This window comes from Typha angustifolia, chromosome 15 (genome assembly GCF_048772165.1).
Source record: "Typha angustifolia cultivar Huaian chromosome 15, ASM4877216v1, whole genome shotgun sequence".
NCBI lineage: Eukaryota > Viridiplantae > Streptophyta > Magnoliopsida > Poales > Typhaceae > Typha > Typha angustifolia.
In genome coordinates this window covers 8,686,993-8,714,917 of record NC_133253.1, presented here as the reverse complement: position 1 = coordinate 8,714,917, position 27,925 = coordinate 8,686,993, and the positions used below count along the sequence as shown (strand labels likewise).

The 27,925-nt window shown below is 36.5% G+C and overlaps 1 protein-coding gene across 1 annotated transcript in view; it reads left to right on the top strand.

Annotated features, from left to right (window-relative positions):
- The window catches only part of LOC140778182 (L-arabinokinase-like), a 40,379-nt gene extending 24,797 nt beyond the window's left edge, over nt 1–15,582 (top strand). The window contains exons 20-30 of the mRNA XM_073122769.1: nt 5,157–5,287; nt 5,371–5,452; nt 6,520–6,607; nt 8,127–8,170; nt 8,266–8,361; nt 9,266–9,342; nt 9,476–9,694; nt 9,877–10,042; nt 13,853–13,924; nt 14,021–14,224; nt 15,036–15,582. Of these exons, the coding sequence (XP_072978870.1) occupies nt 5,157–5,287; nt 5,371–5,452; nt 6,520–6,607; nt 8,127–8,170; nt 8,266–8,361; nt 9,266–9,342; nt 9,476–9,694; nt 9,877–10,042; nt 13,853–13,924; nt 14,021–14,224; nt 15,036–15,170 (1,314 nt within the window). The 3' untranslated portion in view covers nt 15,171–15,582. The remainder of the gene's footprint in view (nt 1–5,156; nt 5,288–5,370; nt 5,453–6,519; nt 6,608–8,126; nt 8,171–8,265; nt 8,362–9,265; nt 9,343–9,475; nt 9,695–9,876; nt 10,043–13,852; nt 13,925–14,020; nt 14,225–15,035) is intronic.
- Nucleotides 15,583–27,925: the final 12,343 nt, after the last annotated feature.

Here is a 27,925-nt window from a genome sequence, read left to right as displayed (position 1 = left end):
GCGGTTGCTAGCCACACCCTAAGCTCCCCACCACAATCATGGCCACAGTAACCACACGAGGTGGAGAAGTTGCCGACGACGACCAATACTCCTAACTCATGGTCGACGGTGATTTGAGTCACGAGGGCTCTCCCAGAAGGCAACCATGGCGCAAAGCCAATGACTTGGAGCTCTTGAGCACGAGCAAAAGCAGTTCGAAGCCGCCGGTCAGCTTGATTTGTCGATGAAGCCACAAAACCCAATTTAGGAATTTTCATTTTACCTTATTAAACTTTAATTAAAATTGAGGGGTGGGAGAGGGCTTACCAAGGAGTCACGTGGTGGTCTCCGATAACTCCGGCAGCACTCCGGCAGGCTGATTCCACTGCGTGACTCCGATGGTGAGGGGAAAAAAAAACGAAGGAGGAGAGAAAAGAGAGAAGGGGGCTGAGGGAGTTAAGGGGAGAGAGAGAGAGAGAGAGAGAGAGAGAGAGAGAGAGAGAGAGAGAGATTAGGGTTTAATTTATAAATTAAAAGAAAATCTAAATTTAATTTGATTCAGATTAGGCGAGATTTTCGCTGCGCCTCGTCGCGTGTCGGAGAGGGAGAGGGGAGGGGGTTGCATGTGCAGAGCATGTGCACCCTCTCTTGAACCTTTTTTTTTTTCTCCGGTTCTTACAAAAAGGAAAATTGCTTGTTTTAATGTTTGAAGAAAAGGGAAGGGCCTAAGTGTTTAACCAACTTGCAACCCACACAATTAGACGTAGGACTAAAAGAGGGAGGCACCAGCAAAATAAGACGCAGATGGAACAAGAAGATGTAATAACAAAAGGCGATAAGCCACCAGCTCTGCTAGCTAGTATACAGATCCTGCGCAACACATGAAGTGGCAGTAAATAAAGTATGATATCCAGAGTCATAAATGTTTGCTAATAGAGAGAAGGTTCATGCTCTGATTTGGAGCATGGAAAGCATGTGGCAATATAAGGTCATCAAAAGGTGTGGAAGTATTAATGATAGAACTAGACTAATGATTAAAATACCTACTAGCAATTCAGGCAGGTGGCAAGTGAGGAGTAAGTGAGTAAGGTGTGACGATGTAGAAGTTTGGAGTCATATGGCAAGTGGCATCAGAGTTTGCAATCCAGGTTTCACTAGTAATACTAGAAGTGGCCAACATAGTTGAGAGATCAGATTGTGAAGCAGACATAATGGATGCTGGATGATGCATAAGACATTTGAGAAGCTGACTCTATTGAGCAAGAATCTGTTTAATCTGTTGCAGACGATTATTAGGAATGTTAGGGACGAGAGCCACTTTGGTGAAGACAATAGCGGCCGCAGTTGTAGTCTGATGAGAGCATTTTTAGTTTTGTGGTTCTTATACTTCTCAGGTTACTACTCCCAACAATTTTCAATCAGATGTAGCTTGCGGCAATGGGAACAAGATGAATCAATGTTACCTCAACAAGAAATGTATCTTCTCTAATCAATGAAACAGACAAATGAGGAGGCAAAACAAGACTAAACAGTGCATAGTTGTGTCTTTTTAACAACTAACTCAGCTACTGTGGACTCTAAGCTTGGCAAGGTACCCAATGGAACCAATGTGCCTGCTATAGGAGTTAACTTTGGACGAAAAGCGTATACAAACCGCTAAAGTTGACGACACTTTTGGGAAGCCTCATAATTTGTAGAATATGGAATAAGAAGCTCTAATACCTACAACTCACGCTAGAAATCACACGTGACTATAGAATTGTTGGATGGATCGCCCATTTGCTGAGCAATTTGAGCACTAGATAAAAGATAATACTCCCGAGTACCACTAGTCTTGATAAAATGTGATCAATGATCACATGCCATGGTAACAAATGAGATCTGAACAAAGAGTTTTGCCAATGGAGACAATAAAAAATGCCCAAACACGATGATCACGAGTCTTCTAGGTAGCAATCGCAATATGGCTAACCAGTAGCAATCGTAAGCATTAAGTCAGCACAAAGAGGAAAGTAATCACAGGTTGGATTATAATTAGCCATAGATTCAAGTTTTGAGGTAGCAAAATTCTGCTATGATCTACTTGAGGTAGCAATTACTTTGGTAAGATGTTGATGACAACAAACTAGACAATAATAATAAATTGATCAAATCAATCACTGTCGTGGCTGGATCTGACTTGATAAAGTACTTGAGGCAGCAATAAATTGGTTAAATGATCCAATTGCTTGAAAAATTGCTGTAGAAAATAACAAAAAGAGAGACAAAAAGAGAGTGGTGTTTAGTGGCAAGAGGAGACCTAGATGGGAATACCGTGTTGGTTAGGGATGATGAGCTAGATGGACTCGCCCACTACAATTGCTACGCCTCCAAATCTAGAGGTAGAAGGCTAGACGAAGTGCATAGAAGATCGATCCCTCCCAAGTCGACAACGACAATGACCAAGTCACCAGCAATAAAGTCGACGTAGCGAGGTCCCTCACTCTCAAGATCGGGCCCCTCGGTCTTTCCCCCAAAAAAGGCCTCCACATCATCTGTGTCACCAACAAGCTCACCGTCGAGGATCGAGAACCATTAAGCCAAGGTTAGCATTGTCCTCCTCACCTCAGCCATCGTCACCAAATCCCTTAAGGAGATAAGGAGCATCAAGCACAAAGGCAATGTCATCTTTCCACGATGACAGCTTCTTCAACAGCAATGAGGCAACTCCTTTAGATTCCCTCTTTTGACCAAAAACTCTTGTTGCACTCTGATACCATGTTACGGCTTATGAGTAATGAGATGATTTATTTCTCACTAAAAGATGTATAAATACATCATACAAGGTATGTGTCCCCGAGACATAGTATTAGGGGACATGTACATTAACATGCATGAAACAATACAAAGTCTTACCTTAGATTGGATTTGGAGAGAAAAACAAAGAGGAGAGTATTTGATGGAAAAAGTGTTGCTTGATTAATAACAGAGAACCTTATCCTTATTTATATAAAACAACTCAAACTTTAATAAATGAATAAATATAACTATAATAACTCTAATACCTTCTGCCCCCTCAAGGTGGATCATAAACTGAGGATTTGCTAACAAGTTTCCTAAAGTGGGAAGGGGAAGAAACTTTGTGAAGAAGTTGGCAATCTGTTCTTTAGCGTTGAGGTGATGTAGAGAAATGATGCTAGCTCAATACTTTTGATGAGTGCAGTGCATTGATTTTAATCTGCTTCATCCTCTCATGAAAAATAGGATTCTCATTGAGCCATTTAGCACTATTATTATTGATATGAAGAGGAGTTGGAAGGGGCAAGAGAATGTTGCAAGGAACTGAAAGCGATGCATCAGAGTCAATTGGATGAATAGGCGACTGAGGTGACTCAGACAACATGAGTTTAAGATAATGTCTAGAGCTGAGGTCAACATGATTGATCAACCTACAAGATAAGATAGATGCAAATCTCCATATCACACAAAGCCCACTTAGCATTCTCAGGAGATGAGACCTCCAATTGAACGGCTTTAGGCTTGTCAAACTCAATGATGCTACAATGGTAGCTTGGATGATTGCAAAAAAGAGCACACCCTAAGGAGATACCGTTGATGTGCCTTAGAAGACATCTACGGAGGCCTATCTCGATAGAAGATGCCTATGTGCTCTAATCAATCTGAGTGACAAGAAGGAAACTAAGGACATGCTCTCACGACTGACCGGGACACAAGACTCCATTGGAAGGGATGATATCTATCAAACAGCTTGAGGGCATCGCGGACACTCAAGCCTTTTGTTGAACATTTAGAGAGCAGCAAAATATTTCTTACTGTGACTTTTAGTCGGACATTTGGTGAGCAAGCATAGGCTTTTCATCAAACACTTGGAGAGCAAGCTTTCAAGGCTTCCTTGACTTTAATGTCAGGAATTGTGAACTGTAGCAGGAGTGAAACACAACTTCACTGGCTGCAGAGGTATGGCAGAGCCAATGCGGCTTTCCACGAATATCTGGTGAGCAAGTCTTCAAGGCTCCCTTCTCTTCAATACTAGGAACAATAGGCTGCAACAAAAGTGGAGCAGGTAAAGCAGCTTCACTGAACCATGGCAGAGCCAACTATGGAAGAAGACAACAACGATGTTGGATCTATGGAAGAAGCAAGAACTGACGTGGTCGATGGGCATGATGCGGTTTAGGGAGGTTGTGGTGAGATGAGGTGGTCTCTTCACCAGGGACCGATGGACGGCTGTTGTTAGAGCTGCTCACCGGGAGGAGGCTGGCGAGGAAGCTGCTCATTGAAAGGCTACTCATGAAGAAGGCAGGTGTGCTCTGTCAACAAGCGACGAGGGGCTTAGAATAAACCAATTCTCTGTGAGCGAGCAATGGAGCCGGAGGAGGAGCGATGACAGAGATGAGGGTCCTTGAGAACAGCGATGAGGCCGAGGGTACAAGGGTGGGCTGCTCATCGAAGAGCTCAGATTGAGCTTATCTGTCTGAAAAACCTGATGACAACAGTGAAAGGGAAAAAGTAGACTGTTTGAGCTAAGTCCCTGGAGACGGATGCTCTGATACCATGAAACAATATAAAAACTAATCCTTTGGGTTTGGAAAGAAGAGAAAAGGAGAGGAGGGTATTTGGTGAAAAAATTATTGCTTGATTAATAAGATAGAGCATTAACCCTGTTTAAATGAAGCCACCTAAACTCTAATAAATGAATAAATACAATTACTCTAATAATACTGAAACAATGTGCTTCTATGGAGGGCAAGTTGAAGGTTGATGAAGGGTGTTGGATGCAAAGATATTGTCAAAAGTGGAAGGAGCAAGAAACAGTAAGGAGAAGAGGAGGGGAGGTTAGGCAGCAATAAGTGTGGAGAGGAGGTAACGACCTGCTGAGGAGATGAGGAGAAGCTTGGTGGTTGTGATGGAGCTCTCAGCCATCAGAAGGGATAGTCAAGGCAATGGAATGACAGGAAAATCAAATGAGATCCTAGGAGGGAGAAGAGTGGTGAGGAAGGCATACCTTATAGGCTTAAACATGCAGACTACTGCACAACTCTGATTTAGGAAATATTACCATAATGTCCCAATCTTTTTTCAATGTCCTGGTTGTTAATTTTAAAATTTTGCTCCTATTTTTTGTTTCTTTATTATTTCTGCACGAGTTGTTGATTCTGAATCATGCTTTTATGTAGGTATCATTTGGTTCGGAGTTGAGTAACCGTGCTCCAACCTTTGATATGGACCTATCAGATCTAATGGATGGTGACCAACCAATTTCATACGAAAAGGCTCACACATACTTTGCACAGGATCCATCTCAAAAGTGTGTTACTTTTCTCTTGTAAATGATATAGAAGTCCTCTTGTGTGTGGTGAGTTATTTTTTAGTTAAATTGCCATGTCTCAGGTGGGCAGCATATGTTGCTGGAACAGTGCTTGTCTTAATGACTGAACTAGGAGTGCGTTTTACTGAGAGTATCTGCTTATTGGTAATGTCCTATTTTCTTTTGTTGATTGAACCATTAGTGGCATGTACATATTCAAGTTCTTAATTTACATGCTTTCTGAGACCAAATCAAATCCTGTAAAAGTTTATAATTGTTCTACATTGTAAATCTGATTCTGGAACTTTTTGGAGATCTTGAATTCCATAATTCAGCACAATTGGGTAAATGTCTGATTCTAGAGAGGGAAATATCTTATGGATATGCTCATATAACTTGGACAAAGAGTAATCCATTCTATATCCCCTCTTCTATTATAGCTGAGTCATTGATTAAATTTGAATAGCCCTACCCTCTTTTCCCCCTAATGTCCAATGAGACACATGCATTAAGCTCATTAAAGTTTAGATCCACTAGTAAAGGTTGCCAAAAGAAAAAGAGGTACTCTAACCGAAGATAAGCTTGTTATGCTTAAATTATAATTTTCAATTGAAACCCTGCATGATTTTCATTATTTATGATATGTGCTGGACAAAAAGTTTAGTATTTTTGCATCGTTCCTTTTCCATTAAGATTACTTGTTGCTGCTCTTCGCCGACTTTGCTGTCATCCGAGCTAGAGGCACCGCTTGTGCCACATGTCGGCAACAACAATGTTGACGGCGAGCAGATCACTGCTAGAAGAGGTGTCGTGCGGCACCCTCTCGTGCCACATGTTAGTACGCCACTAACACGACCATCGTTGACCTATAGCATACTACATTCCTTCTTATGCATCTTGAGAGACCACTGCATCATTGCCTGTATGACCTGTCTGTTTCATCTATCTTTTAGCGAATATCTCACAGAACTTAATTACATAGAAGTCCTGGACTAGCCTCAGATTATTCCTTACCAGGTGGTGGATTTTTTTTTTAATATCTACTTTCATTGAATAACTTGGACATATTCATTGAATAAGAACTTGGATATCTTTCACTATATATGGTTTATTATAGTCCATGAAAAGGCTTCTATATCATTTCTTTGAAGCTAAGACATTTCCACTTAGCTTATATGGTTAAGTCTTCTGATTTCTCCATTTTGTATTTGTCACTGCTTTCTCAATTGCAGGTTTCTTCTGCTGTTCCAGAAGGCAAAGGTGTTTCTTCATCTGCATCAGTAGAGGTTGCTAGTATGTCTGCAATCGCTGCAGCTCATGGTAGTATGTTTAGTCTGTTCTACAATAATGATTAAGCTTCGCAACAATTATTGATATGTTTGAAGCCTTGAACCTTAAATGATGCTAATATGTTTTCTCTCCACTAGACTTGTGTCAATGGTTGTCTTCTATCATGCAGCTTTGTTCAGTTACTTAAGTTAGTTCCTTGTAGGGGTTCATAAGATTACTAATTAGTAACCTAGGTTCACCAGATATAGATTCAAATTATTACCCACATTACTCAGATGTGGAGCTTTGCAGGAGGCTTAGTTGTTTACCTATAACCTATTTGTGTCTATCTTGTTTGCCTATTTATGTAATATTAGTATCTTACAATCTGCTTTTTGTATGTATGAATGATAGTATGATACTTTGCCATGTCTTTTGTATGATGGTGATGCCCTGATACATGAGCTCTGTAAGAACATTCCATCTGTTTATTGCACACCTTTGAACCAAAAAAATGATACCAGTTTGGCATGAATGGGCACATGGTAACTATGGTTAAACATGAGGTCAGCATGGCATGAGATAGATAGTAGGCATATTAGGAAACTCTCTTGGATGACTGCAAGTAAGGCACTGACATGGCACATTATTGGTGCCAGTCAACAGAAAAAAGAACCTGCATGACAATCTTTTGTCCCTCCTGTGGCTACATTTTTTAAGTCTATGTCTGCCATTTAACAGAAGGAATAACAGCAAACTGAAGCATGTAAAAGATGATATTTATTGGTTTTCATTTTATGTTGTTTGAAAGGTGTCAATTTTAAGGCAGTAGAAGTTGCGTAAATAAGGCAAATTAGTGATAAAATGTTGATGCAGCATATAGTTTTTTGCTTCTTAATATATACATCCGTGGTGTAAGTAATTATATCCTCTTCTCTTCTCTTCTTTGACCTTTATGAAATCTAATTTTGCAACTTCTGGATTCTGGTTTCGTGATTTTGTAACTCAATAATATGTAGTTGATTCTTCTACTGATAAAAGAGTTCAATCCTTATCTAAGCAATAGAAGCTTTAATAATTTCTGTACATGCACCAGCATATTTCTGAATCTCTGCAATGCAACAACTTTACTTCATCTAGTATGCGCATTGTTTCTTAATCTGAGTGTCAACATTATTACCTCTCTGGTTGTCATCTTATGCCCATAAAAACATCTGTATAGGAAAGTAAACTAAAACCATCTTTTCTTGCTTATACTATTTTTCTCTCTTAATAGTTTTTATGTTACAAAATATTAGTTGGGCAGCATAATGGCATCTTTGCTATGTCAGATGACATTTGAAATAGAATGGTACTTCAACATCACATTTCTTTTATTTAGAATTAAATTACATCTACTCTATATGAAAATTTTGCAGTTAATGGATTTGTTGCAGTACATTTTGTGATGTTCATTAGACATGTTTGGAACAACTGTAGAAAAAAGTAGAAAGAAACTCAACCTTTTCAATTATATTTAAACGTCAACAGCTGTTAATGATGCTTAACAAGATTTTTTGCATGTATTTAGGTTTAAGTATCTCACCAAGGGATCTTGCATTGCTTTGTCAAAAGGTATATGCGACATTTTAATTGCATAGTTCATAAACAAGATTGGATTTTTATGCGTTCATCTTTTAGCAGATTAACTGTAAGAAGATGTTTGGCAGGTAGAGAATCACATTGTTGGAGCTCCTTGTGGGGTGATGGACCAAATGACTTCTGCTTGTGGGGAAGCTAACAAACTTCTTGCTATGATTTGCCAGGTCTGTGAAGCTACCTTTTATGATAACCTTTCCTAGTTTTTTAGGTGTCCTGGTTTTGGGATAGTGAGATTAGATTAGTAATCTCATGGGCTTTAATGGCCTTGAAGGGGGGGGGGGGGGGGGTAGTTTTTTAGGTGTCCTGGTTTTGGGATAGTGAGATTAGATTAGTAATCTCATGGGCTTTAATGGCCTTGAAGAGGCGGGGGGGTATTATAAGGGCTCTATTATCATGTTGCCCTCAAATTTATGTTATGTGACATTTGTTGTGACAAGTTTAGAGATTTTAATATTCAAAGTAGGATATTTCAATTGCTTAACTTTTTATTTTTCTGAATTTTTTTTACTTATGTTTATTTTAATTTCCTTTTCTCATTTTATTTTTCTTTTTTACTTTAATTGATATTTTACTAAATAAAATTTTATTTTACTCACTTTATATATTCCTATTTAACTTTATTTATTATAGATATCGTTTTTAGTTTCAATTATAATTGATTTTGAATTTAATCTTTTCTATACTTTAATATCTATTATTTATAAATATAAGAAATTGTTTTTATTTTATATTTAGAATGCACAATAATCTACTTTAGTGATATAACTTTAGTTTTAGATAATTAAAAAATGATATGTGTTATTAGTTTTCTTTTCTGAAAGGAGAGTAATGTTATTTCATATAGATAATTTTCTCTGCACTTTTCGTTATCCCATTCATAGTCCATTATAACTGAAATATTGGACTAAAAAAGGGTCATGGGATTAGTAATCCAATGGGATATGTCATCGCCTGAGATATAAGCCTAGGGATGACTTATTCCTCCTTGCCTCATATTGTAACCAAACAAACCCTTATTCTTATACTCATATCATTCCATTAATTTCACCTTTCTATAATTTTGTGTAGCCTGCTGAGATCAAAGAACTGGTTACTATTCCAACCCATATACGTTTCTGGGGTCTTGATTCTGGAATACGTCACAGGTAGAAATCTCAATATTCAATTGAAATCAAGCTCCTCCAAGATGATTGTTAAATAGTTTGATAGTGAGGAATTAAAATTCATCAAGAAAAGGAATTAAAACTTTACTTTGGAATAAATTTTTCCTGGATGCAGTGTTGGTGGGACTGATTATGGATCTGTAAGAATAGGCACCTTTATGGGGCGAAAGATGATCAAGTCTGCAGCCTCTGCCCTTCTTTTTCAATTCCCAACTAGTCTAAATGTCCCCCTGCAAGGTGATTATATGAACTCTGATGAATGTGAAGAACATGGAATTGAATTTCTAAAAGCTGAAGCTTCGATGAATTACCTGTGCAATCTATCACCACACAGGTTAGATTTTCTTAAAGATCATCTTATCTGAGTTTTTAATCTTATTCTTCTCTATTTAAGAGCAATTTTTTTGTGGTCAAAGTCAAACAATGTTTTTGTAGAATTATCATCAGATCTATGTGGCATCTTTTAGGAATCTATATCAACAACCATTACTTCATAATAATGTTCTTTTATCACAGGTATGAAGCTGCTTATGCAAGGAAAATTCCAGAGTGCATAACTGGACAGGCATTTATAAAGAAGTATGCAGATCATGGTGATTCAGTAACTGTCATCGACCCAAAGCAATCCTACAGTGTCAAGGCGCCTACGAAGCATCCCATCTATGAGAATTTCCGTGTTCAGGTTTGACCTCCAATTACACCATACTTAGTTATCTGGACACTGAATGAATCATTTCTGTTATTCTTTCTGCACTCTTCACTTGAATGATTAGTCAGTCAGGTTAAATCATAGTGATGTCCTAGCTAAAGCAAGTAGGTAGTACCTGTGTGCACCTTCATCATGGGATTTGGTGCTACAGATTTTGTAGGCAAAGACTTATTTGTAGTACTTCTATCTACCAGCTGTAAGTAACTAGTATCAGGTGGCTCCAGAGTCCTAATTTCAAACATTTGCAACAAGCAACCAGAACCTTTTATCATAAAGAGATGAGGGGTGACTTATTGGACTCCGATTGATGTCAAACCTTTTGCATCACAAAGAGGCTCTTCTAGCTAAAGGGGGTGAAGGATGGTCATGCCACAGGCACAGCATGTGTCGACCGGCACAGCACGGCGCGTGCTGCTGCACTTGTCGATAGTGCCACAAGAGGAGAGAGAAAAAATGAGGGAAACTACTCACCTTCACCCTTCTTTGCCCATCGAGATCAAGTAGTAATGACGAGCGATGAAACTACTAGGAGGGGTGTCGTGTGGCACTCCTCTTGTTGGTATGTTGCCGACATGATAAATGCCGACCGGCACGACCATCTTTGCTCAATATAATTAATTACTTTAAGCCAATAGCTAAAAACTCTTAAAGAAATAAAGATGTTCAAGTTAGACAATGTCTTTATAATAATTAATACAACTAAAGGAAAAAGCCAAATCCCAGAGTAGAGGTAGATGAATCCCACTGCACCATATTCATTTTCCACATTGATCAACATCTAAAATTTATTAAGAGAGTTTAATGAGCTAATAATTTTAGCTCAGTGGGTGAATCCACCCAAAAGCCAACAAACTAAGATATGCACAATATGATTAAAAAAACCAAAGCTCAACAATTAATAATAATAATCGGCATGTTTAAAATGTGAATATTGCGATTAGCAAGCTGATAACCTGCTCAAGTTGATCTAGTTATAGATTTTTCAATCCAATAAATGTCATATTTCTCATTTTTGGTTTGTGTCCATGGATCCACATCAACTAGAAGTCTCGAGATGGCACTTAGTTTTTTTTTTCTCTTGTAGCTGATCCAGTTAAGATCACTAGGAGGTGTCACTAAGTAATATATCCTATCTTTTCTTTAGCCATTGAGAGACATTAGAGTTACATTAGAGATATTTTTCGTCTAGTCTGGGATTTGTTTGCTAACCTTGGCTAAAGTCAAGTCACCATATTATTAGGAATATGTTTGACCTCTAGACTTTAAGGTAGATTTAAGTCACTACTAAGAGATCCATGAAAATATCTAGCCAGTTATTATTCTCAAAGCTCTCCCTTCTCATAATTTATATTTCCCTAGATGCACAAAGAATAATATTTCACGAAGTACCATAATGCACAATGTTAACATGATATATTTTGCACGAAGATAACATGATGATATTGCACGAATTTGACGTGACAACGTAATAGGAAGAATTATGAGGACTCATCGACAAAGCCACAAACACAAAATCGGGGCTATACAGCAATATACTCCAAGAAACTAAAATTAATTTAAGGATGTGGAAGAGGACTCACTATGGAGTCATTGGGTTGTCTCCACTTGCTTCGGCTATACTCAGACAACCGGATTCGATGATGATGACTTTGACGGGGTAGGAAAGGAGAAGAATAAAAGGAGGAAGAAGATGATGGTGAAGAGATGAAGAGGAGAGAGTTAGGATTATTATAGGAGAACTAAATTAGGGTTAGCCATGATCTCTTCAGCGATTTCATCGAGGATTTCACAAGTTAACCCCCTCTCTCTCATAATGGTTACAAGCAGTATTTTTAAAGGCAACCATGGCGGTGAGCCAGCCATCCCGCATTGCAACTAGGCGGCCTGCCTTTTCCTTTTGGTGACCCACTTAATTGTTATATCGGGTTAGTTAATGGTCGAACTATCCAATGGATAGTGAGTTAGTGACTAACTTAAAAGAAAAACAAAAATCCAACCCTAACCCAAATGGATAGTTAGTTAGTGACTAACTTAAAAAAGAAATACCTAATCAATCTCTCATCCTCCTTTCTCTCATCTCTTGAGCGACAACAGCAAGCGATAGCGATAGCAGCAACCGGAGGCAGCGGGAGCGATGACAGCAAGCAGCGGCGACAGCATGCAACCTTTTTTTTCTTCTCTTTTCTTTTCTCTTTCTGCTTTACTTCACTTTCACTCTAGGGGCTAGCTACATGAAGCGGCAACTGCCATCTGTTAGCATCTCTTTCTTCCCAGTTCCATTTCTTCTTCTCTTCTTCCCGTTTACTCCTCCCTTCCATTGTCGCCGTCGGCAAACATGTAGAATAGCTTCCTTGCTCTATCTTAAATTATTAATTAATTACTAAATGCTAATTATGTAAGTAGAATTGACAGTTACTGAAATGTAGTTTGTAATTACGTGCCTATTGCTTAGTTTGGGAATTGGATTTAGCCAATACTGAAAAGTTTGAAATATTCGGACAAGTGATTACTAATTAGTTTGTTACGAACCATATATGAAACAATCCGTATGTAAGAAAATTTTGAAACTTTAATGGGAGATAGTCTCATGAGTCAGGGATATTTTGGCTCTGGTTTCACATGATTCCAAGGTTGGAGTAAAAAATTATAATCGAAATAATGGAGGAATGTCATAACGGGACAGAAATGAAAATATTTGACGTTGCGGTAATCGTTGGAGGGTGGTGGTGGTTGGTTGTAGGTGTAGGTGGCTGGTAGAATGTGTTGATGGCTAAGATTGAAGGTGGAATTAGGGTTTCTAATTAGATCTACTTCTAAGAAAATAAACGGCCAAGACTAAAAGAAAATAACGATAATTTTAATGGCTAACTTAATAATTCTCTCAACATCCAATCATAATCCCAAATAAACCATGATCACTCCTAGCTGATTGGATTCACATGCAGATTATTTGCTTAATTCAAAATATAAGGCGATAAGTAAATTAGACTTACTAGACTCGACTCGACTGACTCGGCCCACGTGGTCGGATTATAACATAGTTATTGTCTTATTGATTTTGTACAATAATTAATTTTTAAAATATGAATTAACTAGAGGAACTAACCAGTAATTATTTATTGATTACTCTTTTTAATTCTATATTAGTAATAAAATTTAATTATATATTTATTTTATTTTTTATATATGTAAATGCCAGACTGTCTTATTACTCACCTTGTTGCCCACCTTTTGCCTAGACGCTAGGTGGTGGTGTGACCGACTGCCACTGGCGTCCGCCTTACAAAAAATTGGTTACGAGAGGGAGAAGATGATTAGCAATGCACATGCCTACCGCATGTGCCCACTAATTTTTTATTTTTAATTCAGGTCATTACAGTTGTTTCATCTGCTAGGGAGCAGCTTCTGCTTTTCACCCTTGGTTTGTTGAATTTGTAGCCATGTAGCCTTTACTTATGGATCTTAACATATCTTGATTGTGTGCTGTGCTCAGCCTTACATATTTCCTTGATGATATACTGTCGTGAGGTCTTCCTCACCTATCCTCAGATTCTAACAGAAGAAGAATCTAGCTTGTTCCAACCACATGCAACTGAGGTGTTTGACAATCTGTGGTATTATGTATCACCAGTGTCAATTTGCTTAGCTTATACAGTTTGAATTTTTAGTGGTTTATGCTAGCTCTATTTTGGCCTGTCGATTTAGGCTACATCATAGTTTTGGCCTTTAGGTTCCTTTCTTACTAGGAAACTGACCACAGCTTTACTACTTCGATGCATGTAGGTCTTTAAAGCATTATTAACTGCAGCTAAAACAGATGAGCAGCTTTCAGCCCTTGGAGAACTCATGTATCAGGTACAGGTCCTTCTTATTAAGAGAATTAATTCTGTTAACCAATATGAATATCTTGTTATTGGAATTGTCAGTCACCCAAAATTGTTTCTCCTATAGTGCCACTACAGCTACAATGACTGTGGTCTAGGCTCTGATGGGACTGACAGGCTTGTCAATTTAGTACAAGAAGTGCAGCACCGAAAATTATCTCATGATGGAAGTTCAAGCTTGTTTGGTGCCAAAATCACTGGCGGAGGCTCTGGTGGCTCAGTTTGTGTAATTGGAAAAAACTGCCTTCGCAGCAGTGAAGAAATTTTTGAGGTCATATCTTAGAATTTGTCGCTTGCATAGTAGTGAAGAATTATCCTAAATAAATACTATCATGGAGGTAGTAATCAAAAGTTGAACTAATCATTAGCGGCATAAGTGGCATCTGCTTACATTTTTTTGTTGTCTTATAGCCTTGTAGCTCTGCTTAAGTTGGCATGTTCATGCAAGATAAGTTTTGCAGCAAATCAGAACAATTTAATCTCCTGGGTTTTTCTGCCCTTCTCTCTTTCCAGTATATTGGTCTACAAGAAAAGATTGCAGACTGGAGGCTTGAGGATTTTTATTTTTTTTTTTAATTTTTTAATTTTTGCATTGTTGCATAAAGTTTTTAAATTTCTGATGCTGATTATCATCATTATGATTCGGTGCTTCTTTCCATGTGCATGTTCTTATCAGTAGTCTATTGTATTCAATTGTCATTTATCTTCATAAATGGATTTTGCCACAGCGACATGCCACAGTTTTTAGCACAAATATAGATATGTTTATTGATCTTTTTTTTGTTCGCATTGTTGATTTAATCAATATGTATGCAACTAATGATGCTGTCATAACCAGCTTCATTACTAAGTTGTCATCATTTTATTTTCGTCATTTGGAAAAGAAGCATCATGGGCCATAAGTTATGTTGTTGGATTGGCATCATTGATTGGTGATAGTTATTCAGCCTAGCTACATTTAGGTAGTATCATTCCCTCTTTTTATGGAGCTTAGTTTTTTTTTCCTACTTTTTCTTTTGGATTTGGGTAATATCAATGTATGCTGTGAGATGAGTTGATATTAAGTTTTGCTGGTCTTTCAGATTCAGCAAAGATACAAAGCTGCGACCGGCTATCTACCAATCATCTTTGAGGGTTCATCTCCTGGAGCTGGAAAGTTTGGATATCTAAAACTGCGACGACGACCCTCTTCACCAGGTTCTAATTCAAAGAACTAAGTCAATATTCACTGAGACTTTGATCATTGAGAACTGCTATAGTGGCGTCTTCACATGATATTAATTTAGAGAAATAATTCAAAACCCTGAATAAAGTATTTATGTATAGAGGTTTCAGTTTCCTATGTAAAAGAATTGAAAAGGTCTTTGTTTAAAGAACATTCGTGGAAACTTTATATATACTCATTTTAGAGCACCATGATAAAATTAAGTCTTAATGCCTCATCTGGCTGTCTGGCACCTTTTTTCTATTAGCTCCTGAAGTGGAATATTAATTCCCATCGAGGGAATTGCCATATTATGAATCATCCTTTTCCTTTTTTTTTAATACTTATTCTGTTGTTTTTCTGGATGAAAGACAATTCAGAAGAAACCCACTATAGTCTTTGTTACCTGCAAAATGTTTTCACTTAATAGAGTATTTATTTTTCCGATATAGCTCGGATCTGTACAGGTTATCTGTTCTTCGGATTTTCACGATGAACACTGAAGGGCTTGCCTTGTCGTGATTTCATTATTTAAATCTGAACTATGTTTGGATAGTAGGAGAGAAAAAAACAAGGCAGTGTTTGGTTATTATTCAGGTTTGCAATCTTATTGAACGAGATGTTTTTTTTTTTCACTTCTTAACCATCAGTCATCTAAAGCAAGAATGAAATGCCATGTTAAACTTTGTGATTACATATGTCGACCAGAGCAATGAGTAAAATGGCATCTCAATCCTTTGTATGTTTGAGTATCAAAATTCTACCACAAGAAATCTTTAGTGGAAAGAGAATTTGGTGGTCTCTTGCCACTTGCATCACTGGCTTATTTCAACCTACAGTTTCTTTCAGCAAACATAAGAGAAATACAGTATTTTTCTCAGTAAAAGCAAGGTAAATTTAGTTTAACTTAAATAAACAGCAGTCAAACAGATTAAATAGTGGGCTTTATTTCTCCCCAAAAAAAAAAAAAGAGAGCAGGTTAAATGATGGGCTTGGTATACAAGGAGTGCATGATATAAGCAGCATTACCTTTATCATTGTCAGCATTACATTCAGGTTCATGTAGTATTTCGTTTATTTTCAATAGAATTATATTTTCAATAGTGTGGATTCAAAATATTTATAAATTTAGATTTCTCTCTAAAAGAGAGAATAGTCTGCATGATGCTTCCAAGCAAGCATGCTGAAATTTTCAAAAACTTTAAAAGGCTTTAGGCCTTTTCGATTACGTTTTCTTCCTACTTAAAAGTCTCAACATTTTTATATTGAAGAAGCTGGAAGACAGCTTAAATTTTCGAGACTTTTACCTTCACCATTGACAACATTGTCAGCATTACTTAGTGGTTTTGGCATCGCCATTTCTTCTATTTTCCCTCTTCTCCTTGGCAGTTATGTTTTCAGTCTCAATGAATTGGATGCAGTTGCTTCAATCTAATAAGAGAAAATAAAAGAAGAAAAGAGAACTCGCTATTATTACTTGGGTAGAACTTAGTACACAGCATTCACTTCTTTCGTTTTCCTCCCCCCTTCCTCTTCAGCTGGGGATTCCTTTTCACATCTACAGGGATGCTGCAAAGAAACAGGATGAGTTTGGCTAAATGCAATCAAATAAAACACTGTTAACTGTTGTGAATTGCTTCTAGCTAAGTCTGCAATTCCACCATACAATTTTTTTCCCCCCAAGAGAGAGAGAACTTAGAATTTGGAATCAGGAATTACTTATACAATATAAGCCTCTTTAATCATCTAAGCACAGACCCTTTTTTCATGCACTTAGTCCTGTTCTTTCACCTAATGGCTGATGCATTAGAGGCATAAACTGAATACCCTATCTATCCACATAATGATGTGGAATAAGTCTGCACTAGTGATTGTCAAAAAGCATATATCCAAAATTGATAGACTAGAGATGTAACTATCCCAAATTTGACCTAATTCTCTCAACTTGCTCAAGAATTTTCACTACTAGACATGGCAGAAGAGATCAGATCCAACGTCCTTCCAGCATAAAGTTATGCCCATCAAGGCTAGATTTGATTCAGCAGAAGCACCATAGTGCTCAAGTGGGCATCTCATATTGGTGTCAAATCTCTGGATGCTAATCATCACTGTGCTTGCTGAATTTTTCTAAGGCTGCTGCCTTTATCTCTTCCATTCAGGCTCCCCAATTGATAACTTTGTGGAAGGAGGCCAATGTTGTGCTTTGAGCATAAAGGCCACATTCCAAAATAGAACACATGATAGCTTTACATCTTTGGAAGATCCTAATCCTTTCATGAGTCCAGTAACTACTAATAAGGGTAAGGCCCCTTTTTTTTTCTGGATAAAATCTGGCATCATCATGCACCCACCCACTCATTCACTTTCCATACCCCTTACAAAGTAGTCTATGAGATTTTGGTGCATCCAACCATGCATCACCTTAGACAAATTTAGGTCTGGCCGACGTTGAGCCGAGCCGGTCCACTGACGTGTAACAATTGATATAAACCCGACCTGACCGACGATTATATTACGTGGACATGGTTAATTATGTTTCGGTAGGATTAGATTTGACTCAACCCGACCCGACCAGTGACCCACTGTGGTGGTTCTGGTTCAGTGCATGGTGAGGATATGGATGAATCAAAGAGGTAGGGAAGAAGAAATAGGGCTGTCCTTAGTGTGAGGTCTGGGCCTAATTGGACCCCAGTGGAGTCCATTTTGTCCCATGAGATGTCCACTTTCAGCAGGTAAGAAACAGATTGGCCTCCTAACACAATCAAGAAGGTCATGTGGTGTCATTTCACACACTAAACTCTTGGAGGTCAGCTTCCATGTTGAGCTGGCTCTTGTGATATTGGGGGATGCATGGGATCTTATGTGGATTTAGCATTCAATGCTTGCTTGGATCTATCCACTAACTCTCCCTCCTTTGGGGTTTGTGGCAGAGGAGGAGTTCATTGATTGGGTGGGCTAATAATGAATAGGGGATTAGGCAAACAGCTAATGTCATGTTTAATCCAATCTATGATCAAGTCAAAAGGCACAGTGGAAGATGGTGGATAAATCCAAGAGAATATAATACTTGGAAGACAAAATTAATTGTCCTTCTAGATGAGCCACAACTTAAACCAGTGCGATCCGGTTTAAATTACACATACAACATAAGTCTTTTTAACCATCTGAGCACAATCCGATCGGCAAAGAAAAAAAAAAATCAATAGATTCCTTTACTTTTATCTACTATTTCTTTTATCAAAAACTATAGCTAAGAAATGCAAGGCATTATGCTCCTTCTTAATCATTAAGCTCAACACTGTTGTTTTCTTATTATTACCCTGTCATTATTAATTAGCTAGACTGGTCCAAGAGCCAAACCTAATTGAAATATACAATAGAAGAAAGACAGAAAGGAGAAAAAGAAACATTAACCCTTAATCATGTGGGTATCTTTCATTCATAAAGAAACTAATACTAAATAGACAGTAATGACTTCCAATGAGAGGTACTTTTCACTCTGAAGACTTCCACCTCCTCCTATCTCCTTTTAACCCCTTATGTGAGGCAAAGGCCAAAAGAGGAGTCACCCTTCTCCTTTTCTTTTTCCCCCCTTGACATCCACTATTGCAATCAAATTTGATGTGATTTTATAATGGACCAAAGAACCCTATATCATCATGTCGGCCACCTAACTGACACGTGTCAGCACCTGGTCTGCACCAAATCATCCCCCTTAATCTACTTATGAGGGTGGAGGGTGGAGGGTGGAGGGTGGGGGTAGGGTTGGAGGGTGGATCCTTTTACAATTAGGGCATGGCATGTGCCCTAGAAGCAATAGTTGAAACAATTGGTAGCTCTTACTCTTAACTTTTCTAGCTTTTGAAGTTATTATTTAGCTTGGTTTTTGATATAATCTAAGGGCTTACATATTGGAGGGGTAGGACCCATTTGATACAAGAATATGAAGAGAGGAGGGTGCTTCCTCTCTTCTTTCCTTAAACACAAACAGCAGTGGGTAGTGAAAGGGTTCTCTTTGTACAATTGGCAGCTCCTTGAAGGTGGAAAGACCAAGGAGCCAATTGGGTCTCTTTTGAGGAGACATGGCAATGCTAAGTGTCTCCAACTAGGAAGGGCTAAATAACATGAGTGTTGTTTGTAAGGAAAGAGAGAGAAAGAGAGAGAGAGGGGGGGGGGGGGATTTTGTATTGCACTGTTCTAGATTTAGATAAGTCCTGATGGCCAAATTTAAGCTGTCTGAGAATGATAGTTTTGTTATATTTTATGTTGTAAAAACATTTTTGATAAGCTTAAAAAGGAAACTTGACTTAAATTTACAAGAGGTCTTAAATGATAGATAGGTCCAATGCAATTTGAACTCATGATTCTGATACTAATTTGAACTCAATAACTGTTTTGATAATTTAAAATATTAAATTATTTTATATTCTAAACGCGGTCTTCTATCGAGTTTCATCAGATGTCATTAAAAGTTATACTAGGATGGTATCACTGATTATTGCTCCTTATATTAATTAGCATCCTTGTTAGCTAAAGAGTTTGTCTAATTTCTCACCTATTTGCAATGATATATTGGTATATAATCCCAAAGTTATAATTTAGGGTTGTTGATTAATAGCTAACCATCCACTGCAATGGAGATATTAGAGCTTTTCATTGTGAACATCTGTAATGAAGTACAAGTGTCATTTATTAAAACTTAGATTTTACAAATAATTAGACCTAGCATTTTATTATTATGGAAATGGAATAAGATATTTCTATCACAACCAAATTAATTATCTAAAATTAATGATGCTGACCGAATTATTTTCTTGAAAGTACTAGCTATGACCACTGAGGTGGTACCACAATCTCCATGAATGGGTTTGATGAAGTTTCAATCTTGATTTCAGTTTTGTCTTTCAAGCAATGTGCTGGCAAGTAATGTGTGAGAAACTCTAAAAGAAGGCGAAAGATGCATGATATGTTTTGGGGGGCAAGATTTTATTTATAATATTAAAAACCTACAAAGCTTGGTGAAATAGAGAAACATTGAGAAAAGTCTCATCTATAATAGATAGCTTAGTAAGAATAGTAGGTATCAAGTCCTAACAACTCAATGATATAAAGATATTATGTAACAATAGAATATAGGAGATAACATGATTAAACTTTGAATAGGCCTATGCAACTTGGCTAATTCACAAATTATAAGAAATAAAATATGATATTAAACTTGATGAGCACACAAGATTAGTAAAATACTCAGCCCCGATAAAAATATAAGTGTGAAAGGGTCCAATATCTGGCACCTCTCTTTTGACCTCCGTTGACTCGATCATGCACAACCCTATATTCACCAATTTATAGAAAAGAGAAATAATGACGGATCAAACGACACGCATAAAAATTCTAATCGTCGAAGAATGACATGGAGAAAGGAAAAAAAATTCGGAATCATTGCTAAAATGGTAAAGATGAACTATTACTAAAAGGTCGGAATCATTTCATTCTCCTATAATACAACCCCAAACAGCTGAAAATCATTACTCATTAGTCGAAGCCAAATGGGAGAGGAGAGAAGAAAAGAGGGAGAAGATCTCACATAGGGAAAGAAAGACCTTTCCCCTCTTTCTAGCCAAAGTGGCTACGGAAGAGCAAACGAAAGAAGCAAACGATGACACCACAAACAGAAACTTCAAACAAGATAGGAGAAATAAGAAAACTCTAGCAAAAAATATGCTAGAGCCATCAACTGAAAGTTAGATGTATGGTACTTTAGAGATATAATTAGTGCACAAATCGTAGATAATCTATCAGCTTATGTAGGCATTATATATTAAGATGCTAGCTCTATTTTATCCAACTTATTCAGTCCTATGCTTTCAAAAAAAAAGGAAAAAAAAGAAAAAAGATTTTTTTTTATATTATCATTAGCACCTTAAAATACAAATATTATTATTTTATCATTTCATTTTTCTTTCGTTGCCGCAAAGCATTTTGAGTTAAATTTAATCCAACAGTACTAACAAAAAAAAAATATATATTATTTTTAAAAAATAAAAAAGTACCTAAAAAGTATCCCTTAGCAAAAATGTCTACCCAAAGGGTAACTAATACTATTTCAGAAGATAAATTACTTAAACAAAAATATTATAGTCATTATACATATATAGTTAACTCATCTATATATGAACCATCAGTTAGAAAACTAAGGATAAGGTATTATATGAGGTGATAAAAATAATATTGAGAGGTAGAATGATAAATAAAGTTTATATTATTTTTATATAAATCTCCAAAAAGAAAAGAAAAAAACTATGGAAGCACTCATCTTGGAGATGGGAACTTTATAGCCTACAATCTGAACAAAGCGACGAGCTTTACTAATAAGCTGCCTGCAGTATGCAGATAGAGCTTACAAGGTGCACCAACAGTAAATTAACTTCTTCGATCTCATGCGTAGATTTGCAGTAAAATAGACTATGAGGACCACTTCTTATTTGCCAGTGTTCTTTTTCTTCTCTCTCTCTCTCTCTCCCTCTCTTTTCAGTAGACTTGCAGAGCGAAGCAATGAACTGAACACTAGTTTTTGTTCTTTTATGCAGTGTTGTCTCTTATTCTTCATTGGAGTTTCAAACAAAAAGAACAAATGTCATCAGGAACACTTTTGGACCTCCAAATATATGCATGCAAATTAAGAAGAAGAAAGAAGAAGAAGAGGAAGAATAGGTTCAAACTAGATATTTTGATCAACTATTTTCTTCTATGATAATTTTTGCAATGCTATTCTAGAGTTGTTTAACTATTTTAAATCTATTTAAGGTGCCCAATAAAATTGCTGATCAGAATAATAATTTAAAAAAATTTAACTTCTAGTCTTCATTTTGGATCAAACTCTCATGCACACCATCAAATTCTTTTTTTTGTTGTGATTGAAGTCTGTAAGTGGATTCCTATATTAATGGGTATAGAGAGAGAGAGAGAGAGAGAGAGAGAGAGAGAGAGAGAGAGAGAGAGAGAGAGAGAGAGAGAGAGAGGGGGTGGAGAATCCAAGACACAATCTTGTGGCATGCTGCCTAATAGATGCCAAGGGTGAGGTAAGTGTCTCTCAAAAGCACAACCATCTGGTAAAATGCTGTCTGCCCTCCTTGCTGGTTTGGTTCTACACAATATCACATCCCAATCAATCATCTCTCTCTCTCTCTCTCTTTCTCTCCCTAGACAAAAAATATAACATTGAATTTTTAAGGAATAATTACACTAATATTGTTTGAAGTATTGCCTTCTTTTTTTATATTCCCCTCTTGTATTTGTATATTTTTTATATAGATATTAGTCTCTTACCCTTCTGGTGTCAATAGAAAGCTCTTTTTCTTTCTTCTGAAATAAAAGGTGAAATAATCTCTGGAATATCTAAATTTAATCAGGTAATATCATCATAGGATAACTGAGTTAAAAATTATAATTTCATAGAGTATATTAATCTTTTAATTGACTAAAGGTATCAAAACTCATCCATCCAGATGGCAATTTTTATTGAACATATCTTCCAGGTAGAATAAACACCATTTATTTAGGTACAATATTTAGTGTACAGATCTACAGAGATTTGTGCCGATAGTGTTTTAGCTGTCATGGGTTAGATTATACTTAAATTTTTTGGATTTGGGGAGGAGTTGTATCTATTTTTAATCACAATTTGTTGCACCTAATCCATGTTCTTTGGCAGAGGGGATCATAATTGCCTACTCAAAAATGAATAATTGGTGGTAGATAGGAGAGGTATTTTTAATTTAAACTATTATGTGCAGGTGGGGTAGTAGGATTGTGGAGTGGTAAATGCAGCCAAAGTATTCAGCATTTGGTGGGTCTTCCTATCCTTTTTGCACTAATTCTATTCAATTCCATAGAAATTGTTAATTAACTTATTAATCTGTTTTTATTAATCTAATTAAAAAATTTATAAACGCCGTCGCCAAAAGGTATTCATATTAAACTATATATATATATATATATATATATATATATATATATATATGTATATTATAATGTTTGATGCTTAATTAATGGTGATGAAGGATAGTGGGCAACTTGTTGAATAAATCTAATATTGCACTCATTGAGATTGAAACATATATTCTTGTCCAATTGACGCCAAGTATCTATCTGCCTTATCTACTGTCACTTAATTAATGAACTTCATGTGATGTGTTTTGTTCATTACACTACTTTGAAAAATAAAAAATAAAAAGAATTAAGAAGAAAAAAAATAGATATATTATTTGGTGACAAAATTTTTGAGAAATTATATTTTAAATTATTGATAATTGGACAAGGCTTTTAATGTATCTAAGATAATGCCGATGGGATTTTAAACGACAAACCTAAGATAATAGCGTACATATATTTAATATACATGTTATCTGAAATCTGATCAGTATTATTTTAATCCTATACCACTTTAAGTATCTTTAGATTCAAGATGAGTAAAGTGAATTTAGGTATAACCGCAACGGGAAAAAACATAGTTCCCCTAAAAATTTCTTTAAAATAAGAAACTATGTCCGAGTAATCGAAGCAAGAACACAAGTTAATTAATTAAAAATTAGCCTCATTGTTATGTTGGGATAAACAAAGACAAGAATTACAAGTGGATCTTAGTGTACTAACAAGATTTCATAGCATGTGGAGCTGCATTGTTGCAGTTCATATCTTGTTTATTTTAATCTAAAAAGAGAAAGAAGTGCATTGTTACAATTGAATTAGGATGGAAGTGTATGCTTACAAGCTGTTATTGAAGCATCAAACTAGCTGTACATGCCCTCTGCTATTAAGATTCCTTGCTATATTGTATTCTATTCTAAGATGGATATTATAATTAGGGTGAAATATTATTATAAGAAAAAAATGATCAAATTAGGATGTAAATTATTCTTTTTTTTTGGTGTTAAATTTATAGAATTATTCTGATGATCTCAAATATATATAAAAAAAATATTTTAATGGTTTATAATTTTATATATTAGATTCTTATTATTTAGATATCTATGAAGATGTATGAATTTATATCAGTCTATACATATGGGGTTAAAAAATTAATATATTTAAAGTATTATAAAACATTGTGTGTATATTTTTTATATGAGTCCCTACTCTATTTTTATTTATAATTACTAATTGTACTATATATTGCAGTAGCATTATAAATCGTATCTGTATCTCTAAATTAAATTTTATTATTTTTTAGGGTCCGGATTCCAAAAAGATATGGGTAAAGATATTGTTTTATCGATCCGTTTTTACCCCGAATTTATTTAATATGATATAAAGCAGTCTTGGTGACTTAGTTTCTTCGGTTGCAATATGTGGAAAGTTTGGGAGTGTTTGTGAAAAAAACAATATATATATATATAGAGAGAGAGAGTTTTACCTAGCTACCCTCGCCTTCTGGTGCGTAGCAAGATTGACACGTGTCGGTAAAACGGGTCGTCGTCGCATGACGTGCTTCGAGAGTCGTTCCGCGTCAAAAGCGGCGGGTTTTTTGGCCGACGACGTTCTTTTCCGCGGCAAACACTCGCGCACCGGGAATAATAAGACCCAGAAATGCACCCGGTCGCCACCGATGGGTCCCGCTGTGCTGTCCAATCAGTTACGTTGCGTGGATCTCCGTGTTGTTGGGATTACGTATAATGGTACTGTTCAGTTTGACTCGAAAGTGACTCGGAATCATTCGGAGTATCTTGATTAAAATAAAAAAAAAGAATTCAAAGTGCAGCTCTCAGCTCAGCTAAGCTTTGGCTGCAGCTTTCTCACATACCATTGGAATTTGTTTACTAATAATTTTTATATTTTAATTCCAACAAAAAAAAAATAATTTTAATAAAATATTGTATGAAAAAAACCAGCACTCGATTTAATTCACTGATAGAAAGTTTCTATACGTAGATCTAAGAACTCATCCTAATCTCGCCATACAAATTAAAAATAATAATAATAATAATAAAACTCCTCTTAATCACGCAATATAGACGGTATCAATACGCATGAGTAAGATAAAATGTCAGAATGTAGCTATCTTCACCTGACAAACTCACATGGTATGTTTGGTTCTTGCCACAGAGCCTCATGAGTTGCAGAACTAGTCAACCCTGCTTCCATAGATTATTCTTTTCTTCTGTCCCTTGGTAAAGAATCTTGTCCTTCAATTCAGCACTGCTTAGTTTGCTTGTAATTGATGCTTAGCCATGTAACTAACTCACTGTTGAAGTATATAGTAGGTTTCTTGTGATGTTAATGTGTTGATATACACTAAAAACAATGGAGTTTAGTTGAGTTACTTGTTAGTAATTGGGATAATTAGGTATGGACTCCATGATCTATTGTCCCAAAATATTCTCATCTTATTAATTATGTCCTTTTCTAGTTGTCTATTTTAATTTTTTTATATTTTTTATATGTATATCTATTTCAAATTAAATCTTAATCTAGAGAAATATTAGAATAAGAATGTTTTCGTCTTTTAATGTCTAAATTATTTAATTTTAATTATTAGTTAATTCTAAAAGGTATCCATATAAAAATAATAATTTTAAAGAGCATATATTAAATATCAACTTTAGAGAAGGCACACAAATATATTCTTTTTAAAAGACATGTAAGCAAAAAAAAGGAACTTAATTTTCTATTAAGAAAAGACTAAAGGTGATTATCACGTCATTAACTGTAAATAATTTATATTTATAAAAAATTAGCAATGGTTTAGGAGGGATTAATCGAGGCCTCTCATTTTACAAACATTCTTGTGGGGCCTTCTTATTTATTATACCAATGGAAGAGAATCTAGTGACAGTAATATGTTCGCCGCGCTGTGATTATAGTCCCATAAATAAAACAATAATTAGTAGAAAAGTTAACTTTATTAACACCTCATCTAATAACTTAATTTTTAGTTGGGACTTCTTGGGAGTCTTCGAGCCGGCTCACCTGACTCACCCCCGAGCTGAGCTGCTTGCTGACGGCCAATGGGAGGAAGCGAGACCGGGGGCCCACCGTACCGAGAAATCCAAGCCGTCCACGTCAACCGTCGCGGTCCGAGACCGCACTGGTGGGGACCGCGCCACGAAGCCAACTCGGTCAAACGGGACTGGTCCCACTCATACCATTCCTGGAAACCCGACTCCTCCGGGCCCACCCTCGTGCACCCACTATTCTAATTGATCGGCGGATAAGAAAAATATAAAATAAAAAGTTGGAGAATTAAGGAAAAGAAAAAAAGAAAAAAAAAAAGAGAAAAAGAAACGGAGTCCAGTCGTTATCACATGGGGATGCGTGGGCCCCGCACGCGCCGACAAGTGCTGCCACCTCATCGCAGGGGGGGGGGGGGGGGGAGGTGGGGTACGATGCCATTGATTACGCCCAACGTGGTACAATAAACAACGGGATTAAAGGTGGCTAATACGTGGATTAGTTAAGTACGGGATTACCGTCCGTACCTATGCCACGTGGCAAAGCAAAGCATATACCAAACGGGTATTTAGTTCGCCGGATGTGAAATAAAATATAACCTGCTCTTAAGACGACATTTACGACCAGCCACGTATCCATACGATAATAAATACTTGATATTAATGCAGTCAAATGGAGTATCAGCGGTGCGTTCGAACGAGAGCCACTATCTGGAATCGTTTCGAAGACAAAATATTCCTTTAAGGGAAAAAGCCAAGAGGAGAAGGCTAGCATTGACGTTCCTTTCATACTTTTCCCTTTCGAACCAAATTGCTAATGAGATAATGATCAATTGGTTTAAAGGATTCTAATTATATAAGTGATTTAGGGTTTAATTGGAACGCCTGAAGGAAAATTATTTCTTGTTAACTAAAAGGTTATTAAGCTAATCGATTTACTATTATTAGACCAAATCCTGGTGTAGAAAAGCTTTGGACAAAAATTGACAGCGATAGCAATCCGCCCAAATCCAGTACAGTACCACAATTTTACAGTCTTTCAGCGACAATATAGAAACAAAATTAAAGCCACAGCCGTCGTCCAACCAGGTGTCCACACGTGGCAAACGATTCTTCCAATGGCCACCTGCCACGTCGACACGTTCGGACTCGTGGATGAGCTCGCGGGGGGCATTTCGGTCAGAATGCTGTTATTGGGGAGTAGTTGGTAGTTTTACCCAACGGTACTCGTTAGCCTTGTAGGCTCGTCGTAGTAGCAGTGTCTAGTGGGAGAGGAGATTACCGTTTTTGTCCCTCTTAATTCCGTTTCCTTTTTACCGTTGATGGGACCGCCAACAACCGCGGTTAACCTCGGACCATGGAGTACCTTTTGCGATTACAACCCCTTCGTAAAGCAAGATGGACTTCCCAGACCTTTTTTTTTTTAAAATCTTTCAAGAAAAAAATTATAAAAAATATTTTACATTCTGAACTACTTATTATAAATTTTTACATAATTTATAATAAATATTTTGCACTCTAAATTTGAAGAAAGAATGATATTTTAGTTATATAATTTGTTAAGAAATAATTTATTGAAAGAAAACTATAATAGCAATTTTAGAAGAGAAAAATGACATTTAAAAAAAAGACTAATTATGATATTTTAAAAGTTTCAATAGCAATTATGTAAAAAGCTCTTACTATTTACTCGTTGCTTTTTTCCAAATCATGTACAACTAGAAAAGAATGTCGAGTTGGAATATTAGTTCTTTCGAGGTCCTGTATGCAAAAATGTCCCAGAAAAGAAAGCCATTAAAGAAATGTTAGAAAGAGAGAG